The sequence below is a fragment of the Hemiscyllium ocellatum genome, chromosome 7 (assembly GCF_020745735.1).
Source record: "Hemiscyllium ocellatum isolate sHemOce1 chromosome 7, sHemOce1.pat.X.cur, whole genome shotgun sequence".
In the NCBI taxonomy this organism is placed as follows: Eukaryota; Metazoa; Chordata; class Chondrichthyes; order Orectolobiformes; family Hemiscylliidae; genus Hemiscyllium; species Hemiscyllium ocellatum.
Window position 1 is genome coordinate 749,396 of NC_083407.1, and position 21,069 is coordinate 770,464.

The following is a 21,069-nucleotide window of genomic DNA, read 5'->3' on the forward strand; positions in this document are numbered from 1 at the left end:
TGCCAGAGGCGCAACAATCTCATTCCTCATTTCCCATAGTAACCTTGGATATATCTAGTCTGTCCCTGGCATCTTATCTTGATGCTTCCAGAATTTCCAGCACACCCACTTTCTGAGTATCAATCTGCTAAAGCCAATTAACCTGGTCCACGGCTTTCTCACTCTCAACAAGGTCCCTCTCTCTCGTGAATACGGAAGCAAAAAACTCATTTATAGCCTTCCCGACCTCTTCAGGTTCCAGGCACAAGTTCCCTCCACTATCCATGATCGGCCCTACCCTCTCTCTGATTTTCTAATTCCTCATGTAAGTTAGAATGCTTTTGGATTTTCCCTAATCCTTCCCACCACGGCTTTTTCGTACCCCTCCTTAGCTCTCCTCAGTCAATATTTGAGTTCTTTCCAAGCAGCCCTGTATTCCACTAAATCTCTGCTAGATCCTTGCTTCTCAACTTTAAGTAAGCTTCATCTTCCTTTTGATGAGAAGCTCCTCTTGTCATCCAAGGCGCCTTCACCTTACCGTTCCTTGCCTGTCTTGTGGGATAAAGTTATCCAACACTCGCAACAAGTGCTGCTTAAACAACCTTCACATTTCTGCTGTCAGTTTCCTGTAGAACAATTGTTCTCAATTAGTACTCCCCAGCTCTTGTCTAATACCAGTATAATTTCAGCTCTGCCAATTAAATATCTTGGGTGGTACGGTGGCACAGTGGTTAGCACTGCTGCCTCACAGTGCCAGAGACCTGGGTTCATTTCCTGCCTCAGGCGACTGACTGTGTGGAGTTTGCACGTTCTCCCCGTGTCTGCATGGGTTTCCTCCGAGTGCTCCGGTTTCCTCCCACAGTCCAAAAATGTGCGGGTCAGGTGAATTGGCCATGCTAAATTGCCCGTAGTGTTATGTGAAGGAGTAAATGTAGGGGAATGGGTCTGGGTGAGTTGTGCTTCGGCAGGTCGCTGTGGACTTGTTGGGCCGAAGGACCTGTTTCCACACTGAATCTAATCTAATCTAACCTTCCCATACTGTCTGTTCCTATCCCTCTCCATGGCTATGGTAATGAGGCAGTTGTCGTCATTGTCACCGAAATGCTCTCCCACTGAGAAATCTGACACTTGGCCTGTACAGAGGTATTGTACTGTTGGAGAGTTGGTACTGAGGCAATGTCACCCTGTCATATGTTCAATACTGATGGAGAACCTCGCTGTCAGAGTGTCAGTAGAAAGACAATGCTGTGCTGTCAGTGATGTTGTATTTTGGATGACTTACTGAATCTCACCCCACTACTGTTTTTTTTTGGTTGGACAGAAGTGCTCCCATAGAACTATTGCAGTATAGATCGGGTAGTTCTGTGGAGCCTGTGATCAATATAGACCTCAGCTCTCACCACTGAATAAAGTTGCCTGGTCATTTATCAGATTGCTGTTGCTGTACATAAATAACTGCTGCATGTCCCACCTTACAGCGGTGATTCCATTTCAAAAGTCCTTCATTGGCTGTAAAACATATTGTGTTATCCTAAGATGGTGAAATGTGCTGTATAAATGTTAGTCTTTTTAAATTGCATACTATGTCAGTTTTACAGTGCAGAATGTAGTCATTTGGCCTAATGTTTCTATCAGTTCTCCAAACGAGCACTTAATTTTGTGCGCCCCCCCCACCACCACCATCTCTATGTAACCCTAACATTGCTTCTTTTCAGATAACAGTTTTCCTTATTCTTGGCTGTTTGTTGTGTATTTCAGTTGATGCACTATCAAAGATCTCTGATGTGCAAATAGAGCCATTCCCACGAGGGGTGCTGGAGATCTTCCTGCCCCAGTTCGAAAAGACCTCTCTGGAGCCTGTGGAAGTCCCAGAAGCTGATTTGTCAGCTGTCGATCCCAAACTAGTCCATAGCCTAATGCCATTCCAAAGAGATGGAGTAAAGTAAGTTTCAGTCTGTTGATGTCTATGTTTGAAGTTTTGGAGGAAAGCCTCAATGAAAAGGTTGCTGATTAACTGCGACCAGCGCATGTTCTGGACTACGGGCAGCTTGCTGAATGCTTACCCAAGTGAAACCCATTTTTTAATTCCACTCTTGTCCTTTGCAGATAATATGAATATAGAGTCATAGTCACTTTTCTCATGAAATACAAGTTATTGTTCCACTAGAAATTTGGTATCCTTGCAATTTTATCTTGATCAGTGAAAGATCATAGAATCATAGAATTTAACAGGACAGGAGGAGACCATTCAATCCATCGTTCTTGTACTGGCTCCTGAAAGATCTACCCAGCTCATCCCATTCTCCAGCCCTATTTCCCTAGCCTTCTAAATTCTTCAGGTTCAAATATATATCCATTCTCTTTTGAAGCTTCCTGTGGAGTTTGCCTCTACCACTCTCCCAGGCAGTGCATTCCAAATCCTCCTGAGTGAAGAAGTTTCTCCTCACCCCACTCCAAACTCTCTTACTGACCATCTTGAAATTGTGGTCCCCAGATTTCGGCAATTCTTAAGTTTCTGTTATTCAGTGTTACATTTGTGTTATTTAAATCCAGCTTCCACATAACTGATCAAAATTTGTTGCAATCAATTATAGAATGAGACTATTTCGTCCATCATGCTTACGCAAGATCTCTGAGCAACTGTTTCCTTCTTTTGATTGTCCTCCCTCCATTCCCATATCATTTTTATTCAAACACTCCTTTTCAAATATTTGTGTTTCTGTTTTTAACAGTTGTTCTTGAATCTTTTTGCACTGATTCTGCTAGTTTATCCCAGCCCTAGCAGTACACTATCTTTATCCCTTATGTGGAATGCTTCAGTCCCAGCATTGGCAAAGTTAAAACTGTTTTGGAGAAAACAATGGGTTTTTCCTAGATGCATGGGCCTCTCTCACCTGGGTCAATAAAGTGTGGTGCTGGAGAAAGCACAGCAGGTCCGGCAGAACCCGAGCTGCCTGATGAAGGTTCCTGCCCGAAACGTTGACTCTCCTCAGATGCTGCCTGACCTGCAATGCTTTCTCCATCGCCACACTTTATCAGCTCTGACTTTCCAGCATCTGCACTCCTTGCTATCTCCTTTCACATCTGTGCTTTGAGATAAACCCTACTTTGTTTCCTGATGATGGTATATTGAAGGTTTGTGTCTCGACAGTTTTGCCGTATCTCGGGGAGGCCGTTTGCTGTTGGCTGATGACATGGGACTTGGGAAGACACTTCAAGCCATTTGCATTGCCGCAGTTTATCGGAAAGAATGGCCGGTGCTTGTCATTACACCATCATCTGTCCGATTTACCTGGGCACAGGTATATGCTGTACTGTTGCACAATGAGAGAGGCAGCCTCTCCGCTTCAGCACATTCACCTTGGAAGATATAAGAAACAGAAAGAGATATAACAATTGTAGTTTACAAGTGGACTTTAAGAGTGTGTGTTGTTGGAGTGGACTCATCCAGGCAAGTGAGCAGATTATTGTTGAATAGCCAATGCCTGGTGGCACTGTTGATGACACTTTCCATCACTTTACTGATGTTTAAGAACAGACTGATGGGGCATTAATTGCCCAGGTTGAATTTGTCTTGCTATTTGTATACACCTGGTCAGTTTTCCACATTGTCAGGTAAATGCCACTGCCTAGTAAGTACTGGAGGAAAGGTGAGGTCACCCTGTTAGGTGTTTTCTACAGGCCTCCTAATAGTCCTAGAGAAGTAGAGGATAATATTGCGAGGATGATTCAGGAAAAGAGTGAAGGTAGCAGGGTGGTTGTTATGGGGGACTTTAACTTCCCAGATATTGACTGGGAGAGCTATAGCTCGAGTTCATTAGATGGGTCGGTGTTTGTCCAATGTGTGCAGGAGGGTTTCCTGACACAATATGTAGACAGGCCAACAAGAGGTGAGGCTATACTGGATTTGGTTCTAGGTAATGAACCAGGCCAGGTGTTAGACTTGGAGGTAGGTGAGCACTTCGGGGACAGTGACCACAACTCGGTGACTTATACTTTAGTGATGGAGAGGGATAAGTGTGCGCCGCAGGGCAAGAGTTATAGCTGGGGGCAGGGAAATTATGATGCAGTGAGGCATGACTTAGGATGTGTGGATTGGAAAAACAGGCTTCAAGAGAAGAACACTAATGAGATGTGGGGATTGTTCAAGGAGCAGCTACTACGTGTCCTCGATAAGTATGTACCAGTCAGGCATGGTGTAAAGGGCCTTGTGAGGCAGCCGTGGTTTAGTAAAGAATTGGAATCCCTTGTGAAAGGGAAGAAGGCGGCATATGTAAAGATGAGGCGTGAAGGTTCAGTTGGGGCGATAGAGAGTTATAAGGTAGCCAGGAAGAATCTAAAGAGAGAGCTAAGAGAAGCGAGAAGGGGACATGAAAAGTCTTTAGCTGGTAAGATTAGGGAAAACCCAAAGGCTTTCTATAGGTATGTCAGGAATAAAAGGATGACTAGGGTAGGTATCGGTCCAGTCAAGGATAGTAGTGGGAAGTTGTGTGTGGAGGCGGAGGAGATTGGAGAGACACTAAATCAATACTTTTCATCAGTATTCACTCAGGAACAGGACACTGTTGCTGACGTGAATATGGAATCACAAATAATTAGAATGGATGGCCTGGAAATATGCAGGGAAGAGGTTCTGGGAATATTGGAGAGGATGAAAATAGATAAGTCTCCTGGGCCTGATGGCATTTACCCTAGGATCCTATGGGAAGCTAGGGAGGAGATAGCAGAGCCATTGGCCTGGATTTTTATGTCGTCATTGTCAACGGGAATAGTACCAGAGGACTGGAGGATAGCGAATGTGGTCCCCTTGTTCAAGAAAGGGAGTAGGGATAGCCCTAGTAACTATAGGCCAGTGAGTCTGACTTCAGTGGTGGGCAAAGTCTTAGAGAGAATGGTAAGGGATAAGATTTATGAACATCTGGATAGGAATAATGTGATCAAGGATAGCCAGCATGGTTTTGTGAAGGGCAGGTCGTGCCTCACAAACCTTATTGAGTTCTTTGAGAAGGTGACTAAGGAAGTGGACGAGGGTAAAGCAGTAGATGTTGTGTATATGGATTTTAGTAAGGCGTTCGATAAGGTTCCCCATGGTAGGCTAATGCTAAAACTACGGAGGTATGGCATTGAGGATACATTAGAGGTTTGGATTAGGAATTGGCTGGCTGGAAGGAGACAGAGGGTAGTAGTTGATGGACTAAGTTCATCTTGGAGTGCAGTTACTAGCGGTGTACCACAAGGATCTGTTTTGGGACCATTGCTTTTTGTTATCTTTATAAATGATCTAGAGGAAGGGCTTGAAAGCTGGGTAAGCAAGTTTGCGGATGACACAAAAGTCGGTGGAGTTGTGGATAGTGAGGAAGGAAGTGGTAGGTTACAGCGGGATATAGATAAGTTGCAGAGCTGGGCAGAAAGGTGGCAAATGGAATTCAATGTAGCTAAGTGTGAAGTCATTCACTTTGGTAGGAGGAACAAGATGATGGATTACTGGGCTAATGGTAGGCTACTTGGTAGTGTGGATGAGCAGAGGGATCTTGGTGTCCATGTACACAGATCTCTGAAAGTTGCCACCCAGGTAAATAGTGCTGTGAGGAAGGCATATGGTGTACTGAGCTTTATTGGTAGAGGAATTGAGTTCCGGAGTCCTGAGGTCATGTTGCAGTTGTATAAGACTCTGGTGCGGCCTCATCTGGAGTATTGTGTGCAGTTTTGGTCGCCATACTATAGGAAGGATGTGGAGGCATTGGAACGAGTGCAGAGGAGGTTTACCAGGATGTTGCCTGGAATGGTAGGAAAATCTTATGAGGAAAGGCTGAGGCACTTGGGGCTGTTCTCATTGGAGAAGAGAAGGTTTAGGGGAGATTTGATAGAGGTGTATAAGATGATTAGGGGTTTAGATAGGGTCGACACTGAGAACCTTTTACCGCTAATGGAGTCAGGTGTTACTAGGGGACACAGCTTTAAATTAAGGGGTGGTAGGTATAGGACAGATGTTAGGGGTAGATTCTTTACACAGCGGGTTGTGAGTTCATGGAATGCCCTGCCAGTAGCAGTGGTGAACTCTCCTTCTTTATGGTCATTTAAGCGGGCATTGGATAGGCATTTGGAAGTTATTGGGCTAGTGTAGGTTAGGTAGGATTCGGTCGGCGCAACATCGAGGGCCGAAGGGCCTGTACTGCGCTGTATCTTTCTATGTTCTATGTTCTATGACACAGAGTCATAGAGATATACAGCGTGGAAATAGACCCTTCAGTCCAACCAGATATCCCAACCCAATCTTGTCCCACCTGCCAATGCCCGGCCCATATCCCTCCAAACTCTTCCTATTCATATACCCATCCAAATGCCTTTCAAATGGTGCAATTGTACCAGCCTCCACCACTTCCTCTGGCAGCTCATTCCATTCACGTGCCACCCTCTGTGTGAAAAGGTTGCCCCATAGGTCTTTTTTATATCTTTCCCCTCTCGCCCTAAACCTATACCCTCTAGTTCTGGATTCTCTGACCCCAGGGAAAAGACTTTGCCTATTTACCCTATCCATGCCCCATATAATTGTGTAAACCTCTATCAAGTCACCCCTCAGCCTCTGACGCTCCAGGGGAATCAGCCCCAGCCTGTTCAGCCTCTCCCTGTAGCTCAAATCCTCCAACCCTGGCAACATCCTTGTAAATCTTTTCTGAACCCTTTCAGGTTTCACAGCATCTTTCCAATAGGAAGGAGACCAGAATTGCATGCAATATTCTAACAGTGGCCTAATCAATGTCCTGTACAGCCACAACATGACCTCCCAACTCCTGTACTCAATACTCTGACCAATAAAAGAAAGCATACCAACGCCGCCTTCACTATCCTATCTACCTGCAACTCCACTTTCAAGGAGCTATGAACCTGCACTCCAAGGTCTCTTTGTTCAACCAGACTCCTTAGGACCTTACCATTAAGTGTATAAATCCTGCTAAGATTTGCTTTCCCAAAATGCATCACCTTGCATTTATCTGAATTAAACTCCATCTGCCACTTCTCAGCCCATTGGCCCATCTGATCAAGATCCTGTTGTAATCTGAGGTAACCCTCTTCGCTGTCTACTACACCTCCAATTTTGGTGTCATCTGCAACCTTACTAACTGTATCTCTTATCCAAATCATTTATGTAAATGACAAAAAGTAGAGGACCCAGCACTAATCCTTGTGGCACTCCACTGGTCACAGGCCTCCAGTCTGAAAAACCACCCTCCACCACCACCCTCTGTCTTCAATCTTTGACCTAGTTCTGTATCCAAATGGCTAGTTCTTCCTGTATTCCATGAGATCTAACCTTGCTAATCAGTCTCCCATGGGGAACCTTGTCGAACGCCTTACTAAAGTCCATATAGATCTCATCTACCACTCTGCCCTCATCAGTCCTATTTGTTACTTCTTCAAAAAACTTAATCAAGTTTGTGAGACATGATTTCCAACGCATAAAGCAATGTTGATTATCCCTAATCAATTCTTGCCTTTCCAAATACATGTACATCCTGTCCCTCGGGATTCCTTTCAACAACCTGCCCACCACCAACGTCAGGCTCACTAGTCTATAGTTCCCTGGCTTGTCCTTACCACCCTTCTTAAACAGTGGTACTATGTTAGCCACCTCCAGTCTTCCGGCACTTCACCTGTGACTATCAATGATAAGTAATTATGGAGCCTCCTCTTTCAGTGAATTGTTTAATTAATAGTCCCTGGCATGTGTCTGTATGCACAGGGGTTACCTAGGGAGTGTTTCAGTATGTACGGAGGGTTACCCAGCAAATCTGTGTATGTGCAGATGATTACCCAGGGAGTTTGTCAACACATACAGGCAGTGTATACATAGGCTCTACCTCAGGAGTCTCAGTATGAATCGGGGGTTACCCAGGGAGTGTATCAGTATGTACTAGGGCTGACCTGGGGATTGTGACATTGTGTACAAGAGATCTTAAGCAGTTTGTCAGTATATACATGGGTTCTCCCTTGGGAGTATGTGTGTGAAGACTGGGCAATCGTGAGTGCTGTTTCAGAGATGCAGTCTTTGAATTGGGTAATTCAAATGAACATTTTTCTTTTTCAGGCTTTTAGCCAATGGTTGCCATCATTGGATACTAAGGCTATTGACGTTATACTGACAGGAAAAGATCGATTATCATCCTCTCGTGTCAGCATAATCAGCTATGACCTGCTCGCTAAACTCAGGAATCAGTTGATGGAGAAACACTTCCAGGTCATCATTGTAGTAAGTGGAACCTATAACATAGAGCAATACAGCGCAGAGCAGGGCCTTCGGCCCTCAATGTTGCACCGACCTGTGAACTATTCTCAGCTCATCCCCCTACTCTATCCCAAAATCATCCATGAGCTTATCTAAGGATTTTTTAAATCTCCCAAATGTGGCTGAGTTGACTACCTTTGCTAGTAGGGCATTCCACGCCCTTACCACTCTCTGTGTAAAGAAAAATAGATACGTCATTCTTTATTCCAAGCCAGAATGAAGGAGATACTAGTTCATCCTCCATATATAATCAGTGTACAATAGTTAACCTCAAGTAGAATGATTGCAGAAACCAAAATACCTTTAGTACAGAGAGGAAATTTAGGAAAACAACAGACTTTAAATGCAGAAAAACTGCAGAAAGCTGGACGTGCTCATACATGAAACACAGAAAACTGGCACGTAGGTGCAGTAAGTAATCAGGAAGGCCGATGTAATGATGGCTCTTATTTCAAGGGGTTGGAGTTAGCGAGTTTTGAGAAGACTGGCGTATAAGAGTTGGGAAGTCTTACTGTGACTGTCCAAGGTGCTGGTGAGGCTTTTTATAGGATAGAACATAGAACATAGAAGGATACAGCGCAGTACAGGCCCTTCGGCCCTCGATGTTGCGCTGACCGAATCCTACCTAACCTATACTAGCCCAATAACTTCCAAATGCCTATCCAATGCCCGCTTAAATGACCATAAAGAAGGAGAGTTCACCACTGATACGGGCAGGGCATTCCATGAACTCACAACCCGCTGTGTGAAGAATCTACCCCTATCATCTGTCCTATACCTACCACCCCTTAATTTAAAGCTATGTCCCCTAGTAACCCCTGACTCCATTAGCGGTAAAAGGTTCTTAGTATCTACCCTATCTAAACCCCTAATCATCTTATACACTTCTATCAGATCTCCCCTAAACCTTCTCTTCTCCAATGAGAACAGCCCCAAGTGCCTCAGCCTTTCCTCATAAGATTTTCCTACCATTCCAGGCAACATCCTGGTAAACCTCCTCTGCACTCGTTCTAAAGCTTCCACATCCTTCCTATAGTATGGCGACCAAAACTGCACACAATACTCCAGATGAGGCCGCACCAGAGTCTTATACAACTGCAACATGACCTCAGGACTCCGGAACTCAATTCCTCTGCCAATAAAGCCCAGTACACCATATGCCTTCCTCACAGCACTATTTACCTGGGTGGCAACTTTCAGAGATCTGTGTACATGGACACCAAGATCCCTCTGCTCATCCACACTACCAAGTAGCCTACCATTAGCCCAGTAATCCATCATCTTGTTATTCCTACCAAAGTGAACGACTTCGCACTTAGCTACATTGAATTCCATTTGCCACATTTCCGCCCAGCTCTGCAACTTATCTATATCCCGCTGTAACCTACCACTTCCTTCCTCACTATCCACAACTCCACCGACTTTTGTGTCATCCGCAAACTTGCTTACCCAGCTTTCAAGTCCTTCCTCTAGATCATTTATAAAGATAACAAAAAGCAATGGTCCCAAAACAGATCCTTGTGGATGTTACAGTGCAGTACAAGCCCTTGGGTCCTCAGTGTTGTACTGACCTGTGAAATTAATCTGATGCTCATCTCACCTACACTGTTCATTTATTATCTATATGTATATCCAATGCCCATCTAAATGCCCCTAACATCGGCAAGTCTATTATTGTTGCAGGCAAGCCGTTACATGCCCCTACTACTCTCTGAGTAAAGAACCTAACCCTGATGTCTGTCCTAAATCTATCACCTCTCAATTTAAAGCTATGTCCCGTCGTCTTAGCCTTCACCATCTGAGGAAAAAGGCTCTCGCTGTCCATGCTACCTAACCCTCTAGCTTTACGTCTTGATTAAGTCACCCCTCAAACTTCTTCTCTCCAACGAAAACAGCCTCAGTTCCCTCAGCCTTTCCTCGTAAGATCTACCCTCCATACCAGGCAACATCATAATAAATCTCCTCTGAATCCTTTCCAAAGCTTCCACATCCTTCCTATAATGTAGTGACCAGAACTGTACCCAATATTTCAGGTGCAGTCTTATCAGTATCTTGTGTAGCTGAAGCATGACCTCTTGGCTCCGAAACCCAACCCCCATACCAATAAACAGCAACACCCCCTATGCTTTTTTAACAATCCAATCAACCTGGGTGGCAACTTTCAGGGATTTATGCATCTGGATACAGAGATCTCTGTTCATCTACACTGCCAAGAATCTTACTATTAGCCCAGTACGTGGCATTCCTGTAACTACTTCCAAAGTGAACTACCTCACACTTTCCACATTAAACGCCATTTGCCCACTTCTCTGTATCTTATCTGTGTCCCTCAGTAACCCACAACTTTGGCACTGTCCACAACTCTGCCTACCTTATGTCATCTGCAAATTTACTAACCCATCCTTCTACACTCACATTCAGATCATTTATAAAAATGACAAACAGCAGTGGCCCCAAATCCTTGCGGCACACCACTGGTAACTGAGCTCCAGGATGAACATTTCCCATGAACCACCACCACTCTGTCTTCTTTCAGCTAGCCCAATTTCTGATCCAAACCACTGAATTACCTACAATCCCAAAACTTTGTGCAATAGACGACCGTGTGGAACCTTACCAAATGCCTTACCGACATCCATATACACCGCATTAACCACTTTACCACATCAACTCAAAATGGAGTACTGTGAGCCTTATTTAAGGAAATATATCATTTCATTGGAGGCAGTTCAGAGAAGGTTCACTAGGATGGTCCCCGATATTGAATGAATGATTTTATTGTCACGTGTATTTTACATTGAGGAAAACCTGGAAATACTGTGAAAAGCTTTTCCACTATCATCATGTTCCAACACCATTTTGAAAAGTTTACAAATAAGAAAAACAAAGTTAGATATAACTGAGAGAGTCCATTAGTCCATCATAAATGGATTGTTCTGTGAGCAGGTTGGGACTCTATTCTCTGGCGTTTAGAAGAATGAAAGGTGATCTCGTGCAATATATAGGATTATTAAGGGGCTTAATGCTGAGAGGTTGTGTTTGCTCATGGGAGATTGTAGGACCTGAGGGTATAGTCCCAGAAGAGAAAAGGAATTTCTTCAACTGCAGTGTGGTTGATCTGTGGAAAGAATTGCCACAGAGGGCTGTGGAGACCAAGTCATTGAATGTATTTAAGACAGAGATAGGTTCTTGATTGGTAATGGGATCAAGGGCTACAAGGAGAAGGCAGGAGAATGAGGTTGAGAAACCTATCAGCTAAGATCGAACGGAGGAGCAGATTCAATGGCCGTATAGCCTAATTCTGCTCCTATCACTAATGGTTTTATGGGTATCAATGTGAGACTAAGATGAGAAATTTCTGCTCTGGGTTGAGAGTCCTTGGACTTCATTGCCATAGAAAGCTGTGCAAGCAGAGCTCTTGTCTGTATTTAAGGTAGATTGATTCTTGATTCGTTGGGAAGTCGAGGGTTACCAGGAAAGGGCAAATAAGTGGACGTGAGGAATGTCAGATCAGCTAGGAACCTGCTGAATGGCAGAGAGATTTGAGGGGCTGAACAGCCTCTTTCTGTTCCTACTACTTATGGTCTTTCCCATCCACTGATGACTTGCTGGTCTGTAATTCCCTGGTTTAATTTTATTACCCTTCCTGAATAGTGTATCCATGTTAGCTCCAGTCCTCTGACATCTGCCAAAAGTGCATGACCTAACATTTCCTACGTAATTTTCCATCTGCCAAGTTTTTACCCTCTCCCTTAACGTTTCTTTATCCTTCTGCAGCTCTGCGTTATCCTCAGCACTTCCTTTTTCATTTATTTTGGTCTCAAGCTTGGCTATATTACATTCATTTTCCTCATCCAAGTCATTAATATATCTGGTAAATAATTGTGGTCCCACTAGTAACCTCTGTTACTGCACTTGTTAGAGGTTAAGCAAATCACAGCAACTAATATGCCCACACAACTCCCACTAACCAATTCATTTATTCCTGGTGATGTATATCATTAAATCAGAGACTCATATAATGCAGAAGAAAGTGAGGACTGCAGATGCTGGAGATCAGAGCTGAAAAATGTGTTGCTGGAAAAGCGCAGCAGGTCAGGCAGCATCCAAGGAGCAGGAGAGTCGACGTTTCGGGCATAAGCCCTTCTTCAGGAATGAGTAAGGTGTGCCAAGCAGGCTAAGATAAAAGGTGAGGAGGAGGGACTTGGTGGAGGGACGTTGGGAATGTGATAGGTGGAAGGAGGTTAAGGTGAAGGTGTTAGGCCGGAGTGGGGGTGGGAGCGGAGAGCTCGGGAAGAAGATTGCAGGTTAAGAAGGTGGTGCTGAGTCCAAGGGTTGGGAGTGAGATAAGGTGGGGGGGGAGGGGAAATGAGAAAGCTGGAGAAATCTGCATTCATCCCTTGTGGGTTGGAGGATTCCTAGGCGGAAGATGAGATGCTGTTCCTCCAGGCGCACCCGATGTGGCCTCCTATACATTGGGGAGACAGGCCGCTTACTTACGGAACATTTCGGAGAACACCTCTGGGACACCTGCACAAACCAACCCAACCGCCCCATGGCTGAACACTTTAACTCCCCCTCCCACTCTGCCAAAGACATGCAGGTCCTTGGCCTCCTCCATCGCCAGACCTTGGCAACACGACACCTAGGAACCCTCCAACCACAAGAGATGAATGCAGACTTCTCCAGCTTTCTCATTTCCCCTCCCCCCACCTTATCTCAGTCCCAACCCTTGGACTCAGCACCGCCTTCTTGACCTGCAATCTTCTTTCCGACATCTCCGCCCCCACCCCCTCTCCAGCCTAACACCCTCACCTTAATATCCTTCCACCTACTGCATTCCCTGCGTCCCTCCACCAAGTCCCTCCTCCCTACCTTTTATCTTAGCCTGCTTGGCACACCCTCCTCATTCCGGAAGAAGGGCTTATGCCCGAAACGTCAATTCTCCTGCTCCTTTGATGCTGCCTGACCTGCTGCGCTTTTTCAGCAACACATTTTTCGGCACTAATATAATGCAGGTTGTTTGATCTAACACATCTACATATGTACTTCATAGAGATATTTCAATATCTGTTGACCTGTATTTATCCCTTGTTGCTGATTGTTGGATACTAATCCTGTTATCAGCTGATGTGTTGATGTTCATCAAGGAAGCTTGCTGCTGTTATCTGGGTAAACTCTGGCAAAGTTTGGATCATGACTGGACAGCATCTTAGGAAGATTTTGCAAGGTTTAGTGAGCTGGTCTCTTGGTAAAACCTAAACTTCATAGAAAATAATTTTTTTGAATTGGAGTTTGGATAATGCCAGCTGAGAGTTTTGAACAGGATTCCATTGCCTAAGATTATCTGACTGTTGTAACTGTCTTTCACTGTGCCTTGTACAGCAGATCACTTGTTGGATTTCTAATTCTGTATCTCTCATACTTTTTAGGATGAATCTCATTTCCTGAAGAATATGAAGACAGCCCGATGCAAAGCTGCTCGCCCCCTCCTCCAGGTGTGTCCTGTGTTTGGAGGTGTCTGATTTCTGAACCTCAGCCTTTCTCTCTGTACCTGAATGAAATACCAACCAGATCACATTTTCTCTGTCAGCACTGGAACAGAATGTCTTTGATTCCTGTCATTACTACATTATGGGAGAGTGGACCAGATAAAGGCTGTGCTGTGAGCAGTGTATGGAGCTTAACTCCTATTGCTGATCTTTTTTTTCAGGCAGCCAAGAGACTCCTCCTTCTCTCTGGGACACCAGCCATGTCCAGACCAGCTGAGCTGTACAGTCAGATAGCTGTGCTCCAACCCAAACTGTTTTCAAACTTCCATGACTTTGGAATCCGTTACTGTGCTGCCCAACGGGTGAGTATTCTTGAACATTTGTTCATTCATGTATTCATATTCCCAGCCCAGAATCAGTCCGAGTGGAGTGAGTTTAACAGCCATCACGAAGAAGGAAATGCTAGAAAAGCTGAAAGGTTTGAAGGTGGATAAATCACCTAGATTTAGATGGGCTACCTTAGAGTTCTGAGGGAGATAGCTGAGGAGATGTAGAGGCAGTGGTGGGGATCTTTAAGAATCAATGGAGTTAGGGAGAGACCCACAGGACTGGAAAATGGCTAATGTAATGCCCCTGTTTCAGAAGGGATGAAGGCAGGAGATGGGAAATTAAAGCCAGTTAACCTGACCTCCGTTGCTGGTAAAATGTAGTCAATTATTATCGATGAGATTGCAAGTACTTGGAAGTGTATGGGAAAGTAGGGCCATGTCAGCATGGCTTCAGCAAGGGGAAATTGTGCCTGACAAATCTGTTAGAAGTCTTTTGAGGAGCTAATGAGGAAGTTGGACAAAGGAGAGCCAGTGATCTATTTAGATTTTCAGAACACCTTTAATAAGGTGCTGCACAGGAAGTTGTAAAATAAGACAAAAGCCCATGGTGATAGGGGCAAGGATAGAGGATTGGCTGACTGGCAGAAGGATGGAAACCATTGACTGGTGAAGTTCAGCACGTGTATATTTTGGGATTGCAGCTGTTCATGTTACACGTTAACAATCTGGACGATGGAACTGAAGGCACTGTTGTTTAGTTTGCAGATGGTACAAAGATAAGTGGAAGGACAGGTAGTGTTGAGGAGGCAAGGAGGCTGCAGGATTTGGATAGGCTAGCGGAGTGGGCAGAGAAGTGGCAGATGGAATACAATGTGAGTCGGCATCAGAGTCAGCATGGTTTTATCTTTTGACTAATTTGCTAGGGGTCTTCAAAGATGTAACAAGCAAAGTAGATAATAGGGATCCTGTAGATGTAATATATCTGAATTCCAGAAGGCATTTGATCAGGTGCTGCAGAAAGGTTAATTCACAAGGTTTGATCATATATAGGAAATGGGGTAATTTTATTGGTTAGGATAGGTGACTAACTGATGGACAGAAGAAAGAGAGTCTGAATAAATGTTGTTTTTTCTCTGGATGGAAAAATGTAACAAGTATGGTACCACGGGGTTCAGTCCTTTGACCATAGCTATTTACAATCTACATTAACAATTTAGATACAGGGATAGAAGGCTCTAAAGCCAAATTTATGGGTGATACTAAAATAGGCAAGATGGTAAATTGCAATGAGGAAATAAATGGATATGGATAGGTTAGGAGGGTGGGCTAAAATGGGCAGATGGAGTTTAACATGGATAAGTGTGAAGTCATGCATTTTGGTTGGAAAAATGGGAAGGCAACCTATTATCTAAATGGGGAGAGATTTCAGGGTGTCCCCCGTTCATGAGTCACACAAAGCTAACATGCAGGTACAGCAGATAATAAAGAAAGCAAATGGAATGTTAGCTTTTCTAGCTAAATAAATAGAATATAAAGGTAAGGAAGTATTGTTGCAACGATACAAAGCATTGGTGAGACCGCAGCTGGAGTATTGTGCACAGTTTAGGTCCCCTTATTTGAGGAAAGATGTAGTGGCATTGGAGCCAATTCACAGGAGGTTCACTAGAATGAAGCCAGAGATGAGGATTTTTTGATATGAAGAGAGAGTGAACAGTTTAAGCCTATACTCTCTGGAATTCAGAAGAATGAGAGGAGATCAAATTGAGGTATACGAGATGATGAAAGCTATGAATAAAGTAAATGTGAAGTGAATGCTTCATCTTGTGGGGCATCCAATACGAGAGATCATAGTCTTAGGATAAGGGGTAGCAAATTTTAAAACAGAGTTAATGAGAAACTGTTTCCCTCAAAGGGATGTTAATCTGTGGAATTTGCTACCCCAAGGTACAGTGGCTACTGGGACAGTGAGTAAATTTAGGGAAGAGTTAGACAGATTTTCAATTGATAATGGATTGAAGATTTATGGGCGGCACGGTGGCACAGTGGTTAGCACTGCTGCCTCACAGCGCCTGAGACCCGGGTTCAATTCCCGACTCAGGCGACTGACTGTGTGGAGTTTGCACGTTCTCCCCGTGTCAGCGTGGGTTTCCTCCGGGTGCTCCGGTTTCCTCCCACAGTCCAAAGATGTGCAGGTCAGGTGAATTGGCCATGCTAAATTGCCCGTAGTGTTAGGTAAGGGGTAAATGTAGGGGTATGGGTGGGTTTCGCTTCGGCGGGTCGGTGTGGACTTGTTGGGCCGAAGGGCCTGTTTCCACACTGTAAGTCTAATCTAATTATGGGGAGAAGGCAGGAAATGGGGGTGAGGAGCATATCAGTCATGATTGAATGGCAGAGCAGATTGATGGACCAAGTGGCCTAATTTCTGCTCCTATATCTTATGAACTTATGTGAGAAGGTGTGATGTTATGCACTTTGATAGGTAGCACAGAGGCATAGTAGACTAGATGGGATTGAGGTTCACAAGGTGAAGATGTTAGCAATTCTTAAAAGTGTGAAAATAGCTAGATCCCCTGGGCCAGGTGGGGTTTATCCTAGGATTCTCTGGGAAGCCAGGGAGGAGATTGCAGAGCCTTTGGCTTTGATCTTTATGTCGTCATTGTCTACAGGATTAGTGAAAGAAGACTGGAGTTTAGCAAATATTGTCCTCTTGTTCAAGAAGGGGAGTAGAGACACCCTGTTGGAAAAGTTATAAAAGATAGAATTTATAATCATTTAGAGAAGAATACGTTTATTAGGGCTAATCAGCACTGTTTTGTGAAGGGTAGGTTGTGCCTCACACACTTTTTATTGAGTTCTTTGAAACTGAAACTGAAACTACTGGAAAAACTGAGCAGATCTGGCAGCATGTGTGGAGAGAAATCAGAGTTAGTGTTTCGGGTTGAGTGACCTTTCATCCAAATATTGAGAGGTTTGGATTGAGTGAATGTGGAGAAGTTGTCTCCATTAGTAGAAGACACTAGGACCCAAGGGCACATAGATCAAGAGAGATTCTTGATATTAAGCCAATCAAAGGTTTTATTTTTAGTTCATTCATGGGATGTGGACATCACTGGCTAGCCTGAAGTGGGGAAAGAGAAGGCAGGAGAATGGTTTGGAGAAACAGAATGGCCATGATTGAATGGCCAAGCAAACTGAACGGTAGAGGAATTGAGTTCCGGAGTCCTGAGGTCATGTTGCAGTTGCATAAGACTCTGGTGCGGCCGCATCTGGAGTATTGTGTGCAGTTTTGGTCGCCATACTATCGGAAGAATGTGGAGGCACTGGAACGGATGCAGAGGAGGTTTACCAGGATGTTGCCTGGTATGGTAGGAAGATCGTATGAGGAAAGGCTGAGGCACTTGGGGCTGTTCTCATTAGAGAAAAGAAGGTTTAGGGGTGACTTGATAGAGGTGTACAAGATGATTAGGGGTTTAGATAGGTTCTCATGGTCAATCCTTTTTCCACGTATGGAGTCAGCTATTATGAGGGGGCATAGCTTTAAATTAAGGGGTGGTAGGTGTAGGACTGACGTTAGGGGTAGATTCTTTAGTCAGTGAGTCGTGAGTTCATGGAATGCCCTGCCAGTAACAGTGGTGGACTCTCCCTCTTTATGGGCATTTAACGGGCATTGGATAGGCATATGGAGGATAGTGTGGGTTGGGTGGGCTTGGATCGGCGCAACATCGAGGGCTGAAGGGCCTGTACTGCGCTGTATTTTTCTATGTTCTAAATGACCTAATTCTGCTCCTAATATCTTATGGTTTTATGGTCCTCCGTTCAAATTGTTCTCTCCCTTCTCTCCAGTCTTCCTTAACTCTCCAAACACTCAACCACCAGTCCCCATTTTCTCTGCTTCACCGCACTCTCCCTATCTCATCCTCTTCCCCAATCTCCTTTCTCCCATGGCCCTCCACACAGGCCCTCTCTCCCTACAACTTAACCCCTCTTCCCCTGTATTGCTTTCTCTTCCCATCCTTGTTCTCCCACACCCAGCTTACGTTCTTGCCATTGTCATTTGGCAGTTGCCGTGGGGATGGGATTACTCAGGATCATCCAATTTGGTGGAACTGCGGCTCTTGCTTCTGGAGTCCCTCATGATCAGGCGGCTAAAATCTGATGTCCTGTCACAGTTACCAGCTAAGAGGCGCAAGGTGGTGCTAATACAGCCTGAGGGTGTGAGTGCGAAAGCCAGAGCAGCATTGGAGGCAGCTGCAAAAGAGATGACAAAAGACCACAAAACGGTATGTGGGTGATGAATATGACAATTATAGATATTTTAGAGAAGAAATGAGCTTCCTTATTGATATCTGATCTTGTTACAAACTTCACTCATTGAAAAATTGTGACTCAAAGTTTGGGAGAAGATTTGTAGCTCAAGTGCTTGTTGTTGTGGTTCTGTTCGCTATAAATGCGGGAGGAAACATCACAGAAGCGCTTCACAGGAGGCTCCCAAGCACTGAGGATGTCACCTAGACAGGGGACGAAACGTCTGCAACACAAATTCCCAGCTCAGCGAACAGAACCACAACATAATTGTGACTGCTCTATTAGTGAACATAATATCTGTTTTGTACACAGCAAGATCACATAAAGAGTGGCTGTTCTTTGTTTGGTTAACCCAACTCACCTGGGAAACTCCGAACTCAGGTGCCTGAGCCCAAGAAAGCCCGGGATGCACTGAGCAGCTTTTGCTAATTGATTTCTAAATATAATTAAGTCTCCTGCGTAATTTACAACAAGGATTTTTTGTTGGTCACCTATGTATATTCTTTAGATCCTGGAGAGTTTTACCACAGAGTGAAACTGAGCTAAGACCTTCTGAAGCAGTGTTTTACTGAACCCAGCTTTGCAGTTGATCTGAGTGGTTAATCTAATATTGAAGATTGATGCTTTAATTGTTAATATCAGTTGTAATTTATAATTGTCTTTTTGGAAACTATTCTTTATTTGGATTGATTGCTGCTTTTATCACATTGTATTTGTGAGTTCATTGTATTTGTATTTTATAAAATGTTTTGTCAACAGTTTACAGATTTCTGACCTATGGGAAAAACAGTATAAACAAAAATGATTCCAGCGTAACTTCCTTTTAGAAACACAGAACGTAGGTGCACGAGTAGGCCATTCAGCCCTTCATGTCTGCAACACCATTCAAAATGATGATGGCTGGTCATGCGATCTCAGTATCCCACTCCCACTTTCTCTGTACCCTTTGATCCCTTTAGCCACAAAGACCATGTGCTGCTCTCTATTGGATATATAACTAACTGGTCCCAACAGTTTCCTGTGAGAAAATTTCCACAGGTTCACAAATCTCTGACTGAAGAAATTCTCCCTCTTTGCAGTCCTGAATGGTTTACCCCTTATTCTTAGACTGTGACCCCTAGTTCTGGCTTCTCCAATATTCAGAACATTCTTTCCGCATCTAGCCTTCCAGTCCCATTAGGATTTTTATATGTTTCTGTGAGATCCCCTCTCATTCTAAATTCAAGTGAGTACAAATCCAGTCTTTCCTCATACGTCAGTCCTGCCATCCTGGGAATCAGTCTGGTGAACCTTCACTGGACTCCCTCAATAACAAGAATGTCCTTCCTCAGACTGGGAGACCAAAAGTGCACATAGTACTCAAGGTGTGGCCTCACCAGTGCCCTGTATAACTGCAGCAATACTTCCTTATTCCAATACTCAGATCCTGTCACTATGAAAGCATGCCATTAGCTTTCTTCACCACCTGCTGCAACTGCATGCTAACCTTCAGCGACTAGTGAGGTGCCACGGGGTTTGATCCTTGGACCCCAGCTATTTGCAATCTACATTAAGGACTTGGATACAAGGATAGAAAGCTCTAAGGCCAAATTTGCAGACGACATAAAAATAGGTGGAGTGGTAAATCGCAAAGAGGAAATAAGAACCTTACAAATGGATATAGTTAGGTCAGGAGAGTGGGCCAAATGTGGCAGATGGAATTTAATGTGAATAAGCATTTGGTCAACAAAAATGGGAAGGCAACCTATTATCGTAATGTGGACAGAATTCTGAGTGCTCAGGTGCAGAGGTGTCTAGGTGTACTCGTTCATGAGTCACAGAAAACTAGCATGCAGGTACAGCAGATAATAAAGAAAGCCAATGGAATTTTGGATTTTATAACTAAAGGAATACAATATAAAGATAAGACAAGGATGTTCCCTGGACTCAATAGTCTGAATTATAGAGGGAAGTTGGACAAGCTAGGACTTTTTTTTCTTTAGGATGTAGGAGACTGTGGGGGGCAGGCAGAGAGATGTATAAGACCATGAGAGCCATGGATAGGGTGAATGCACACAGTCTTTTTGCCAGGGTTAGGGTATCAAGGACTTAAGGTTAGAGGGTAAACACTAAAAGGGAACTTGAGGGGCAACGTTTTTTATACAGAGGGTGGTACGCATGTGGAATGAACTGCCAGCAGAAGTAGTTGAGGTGGGTACATTAACAACATTTAAAAGACATTTGGACAAATACATGGATACGAAAGGAATACAAGGATATGGGCTAAGTACAGGGAAGTGGGGTTAGTGTTAATGGATATTTTGGTTGTCATGGATCAGATTGGGATGAAGGACCTGTCTCCATGTTGTAGGACTCTGTGACTGAAGGATTGCAAATGTGACACCGTTGCTTAAGAAAGGAACAAAGGATAACCCAGGAAACTACAGACCCATCAGCTTGACGTGTTTGTGGGAAACCTGATGGAAGCCATAATAAAAATAATGTCCACTTAGAGAAAATAAGTTAAATTTAGACAGTCAACGTGATTTTATCAAGGGCAGGTCATGTCTGACAAATTTAATTGAGTTTTTTGAGATGTCACACAGTGAATGAGAGTAGTGCTGTGGATGTTGTATATTTGGACCTTCGGAAAGCATTTGGTAAGGTGCCACATGGCAGGTTGGTTACATATTAGAAATTG

The 21,069-nt window shown here is 44.1% G+C and overlaps 1 protein-coding gene across 2 annotated transcripts in view; it reads left to right on the plus strand.

Moving 5' to 3' along the window:
- Positions 1–21,069, plus strand: part of smarcal1 (SWI/SNF related, matrix associated, actin dependent regulator of chromatin, subfamily a-like 1) — a 127,153-nt gene that overhangs the window by 53,225 nt on the left and 52,859 nt on the right. For both annotated transcript variants that reach the window (XM_060827771.1, XM_060827772.1), the window contains 6 exons: positions 1,738–1,921; positions 3,131–3,281; positions 8,066–8,227; positions 13,696–13,761; positions 13,977–14,117; positions 18,146–18,364. In XM_060827771.1, the coding sequence (XP_060683754.1) occupies positions 1,738–1,921; positions 3,131–3,281; positions 8,066–8,227; positions 13,696–13,761; positions 13,977–14,117; positions 18,146–18,364 (923 nt within the window). The remainder of the gene's footprint in view (positions 1–1,737; positions 1,922–3,130; positions 3,282–8,065; positions 8,228–13,695; positions 13,762–13,976; positions 14,118–18,145; positions 18,365–21,069) is intronic.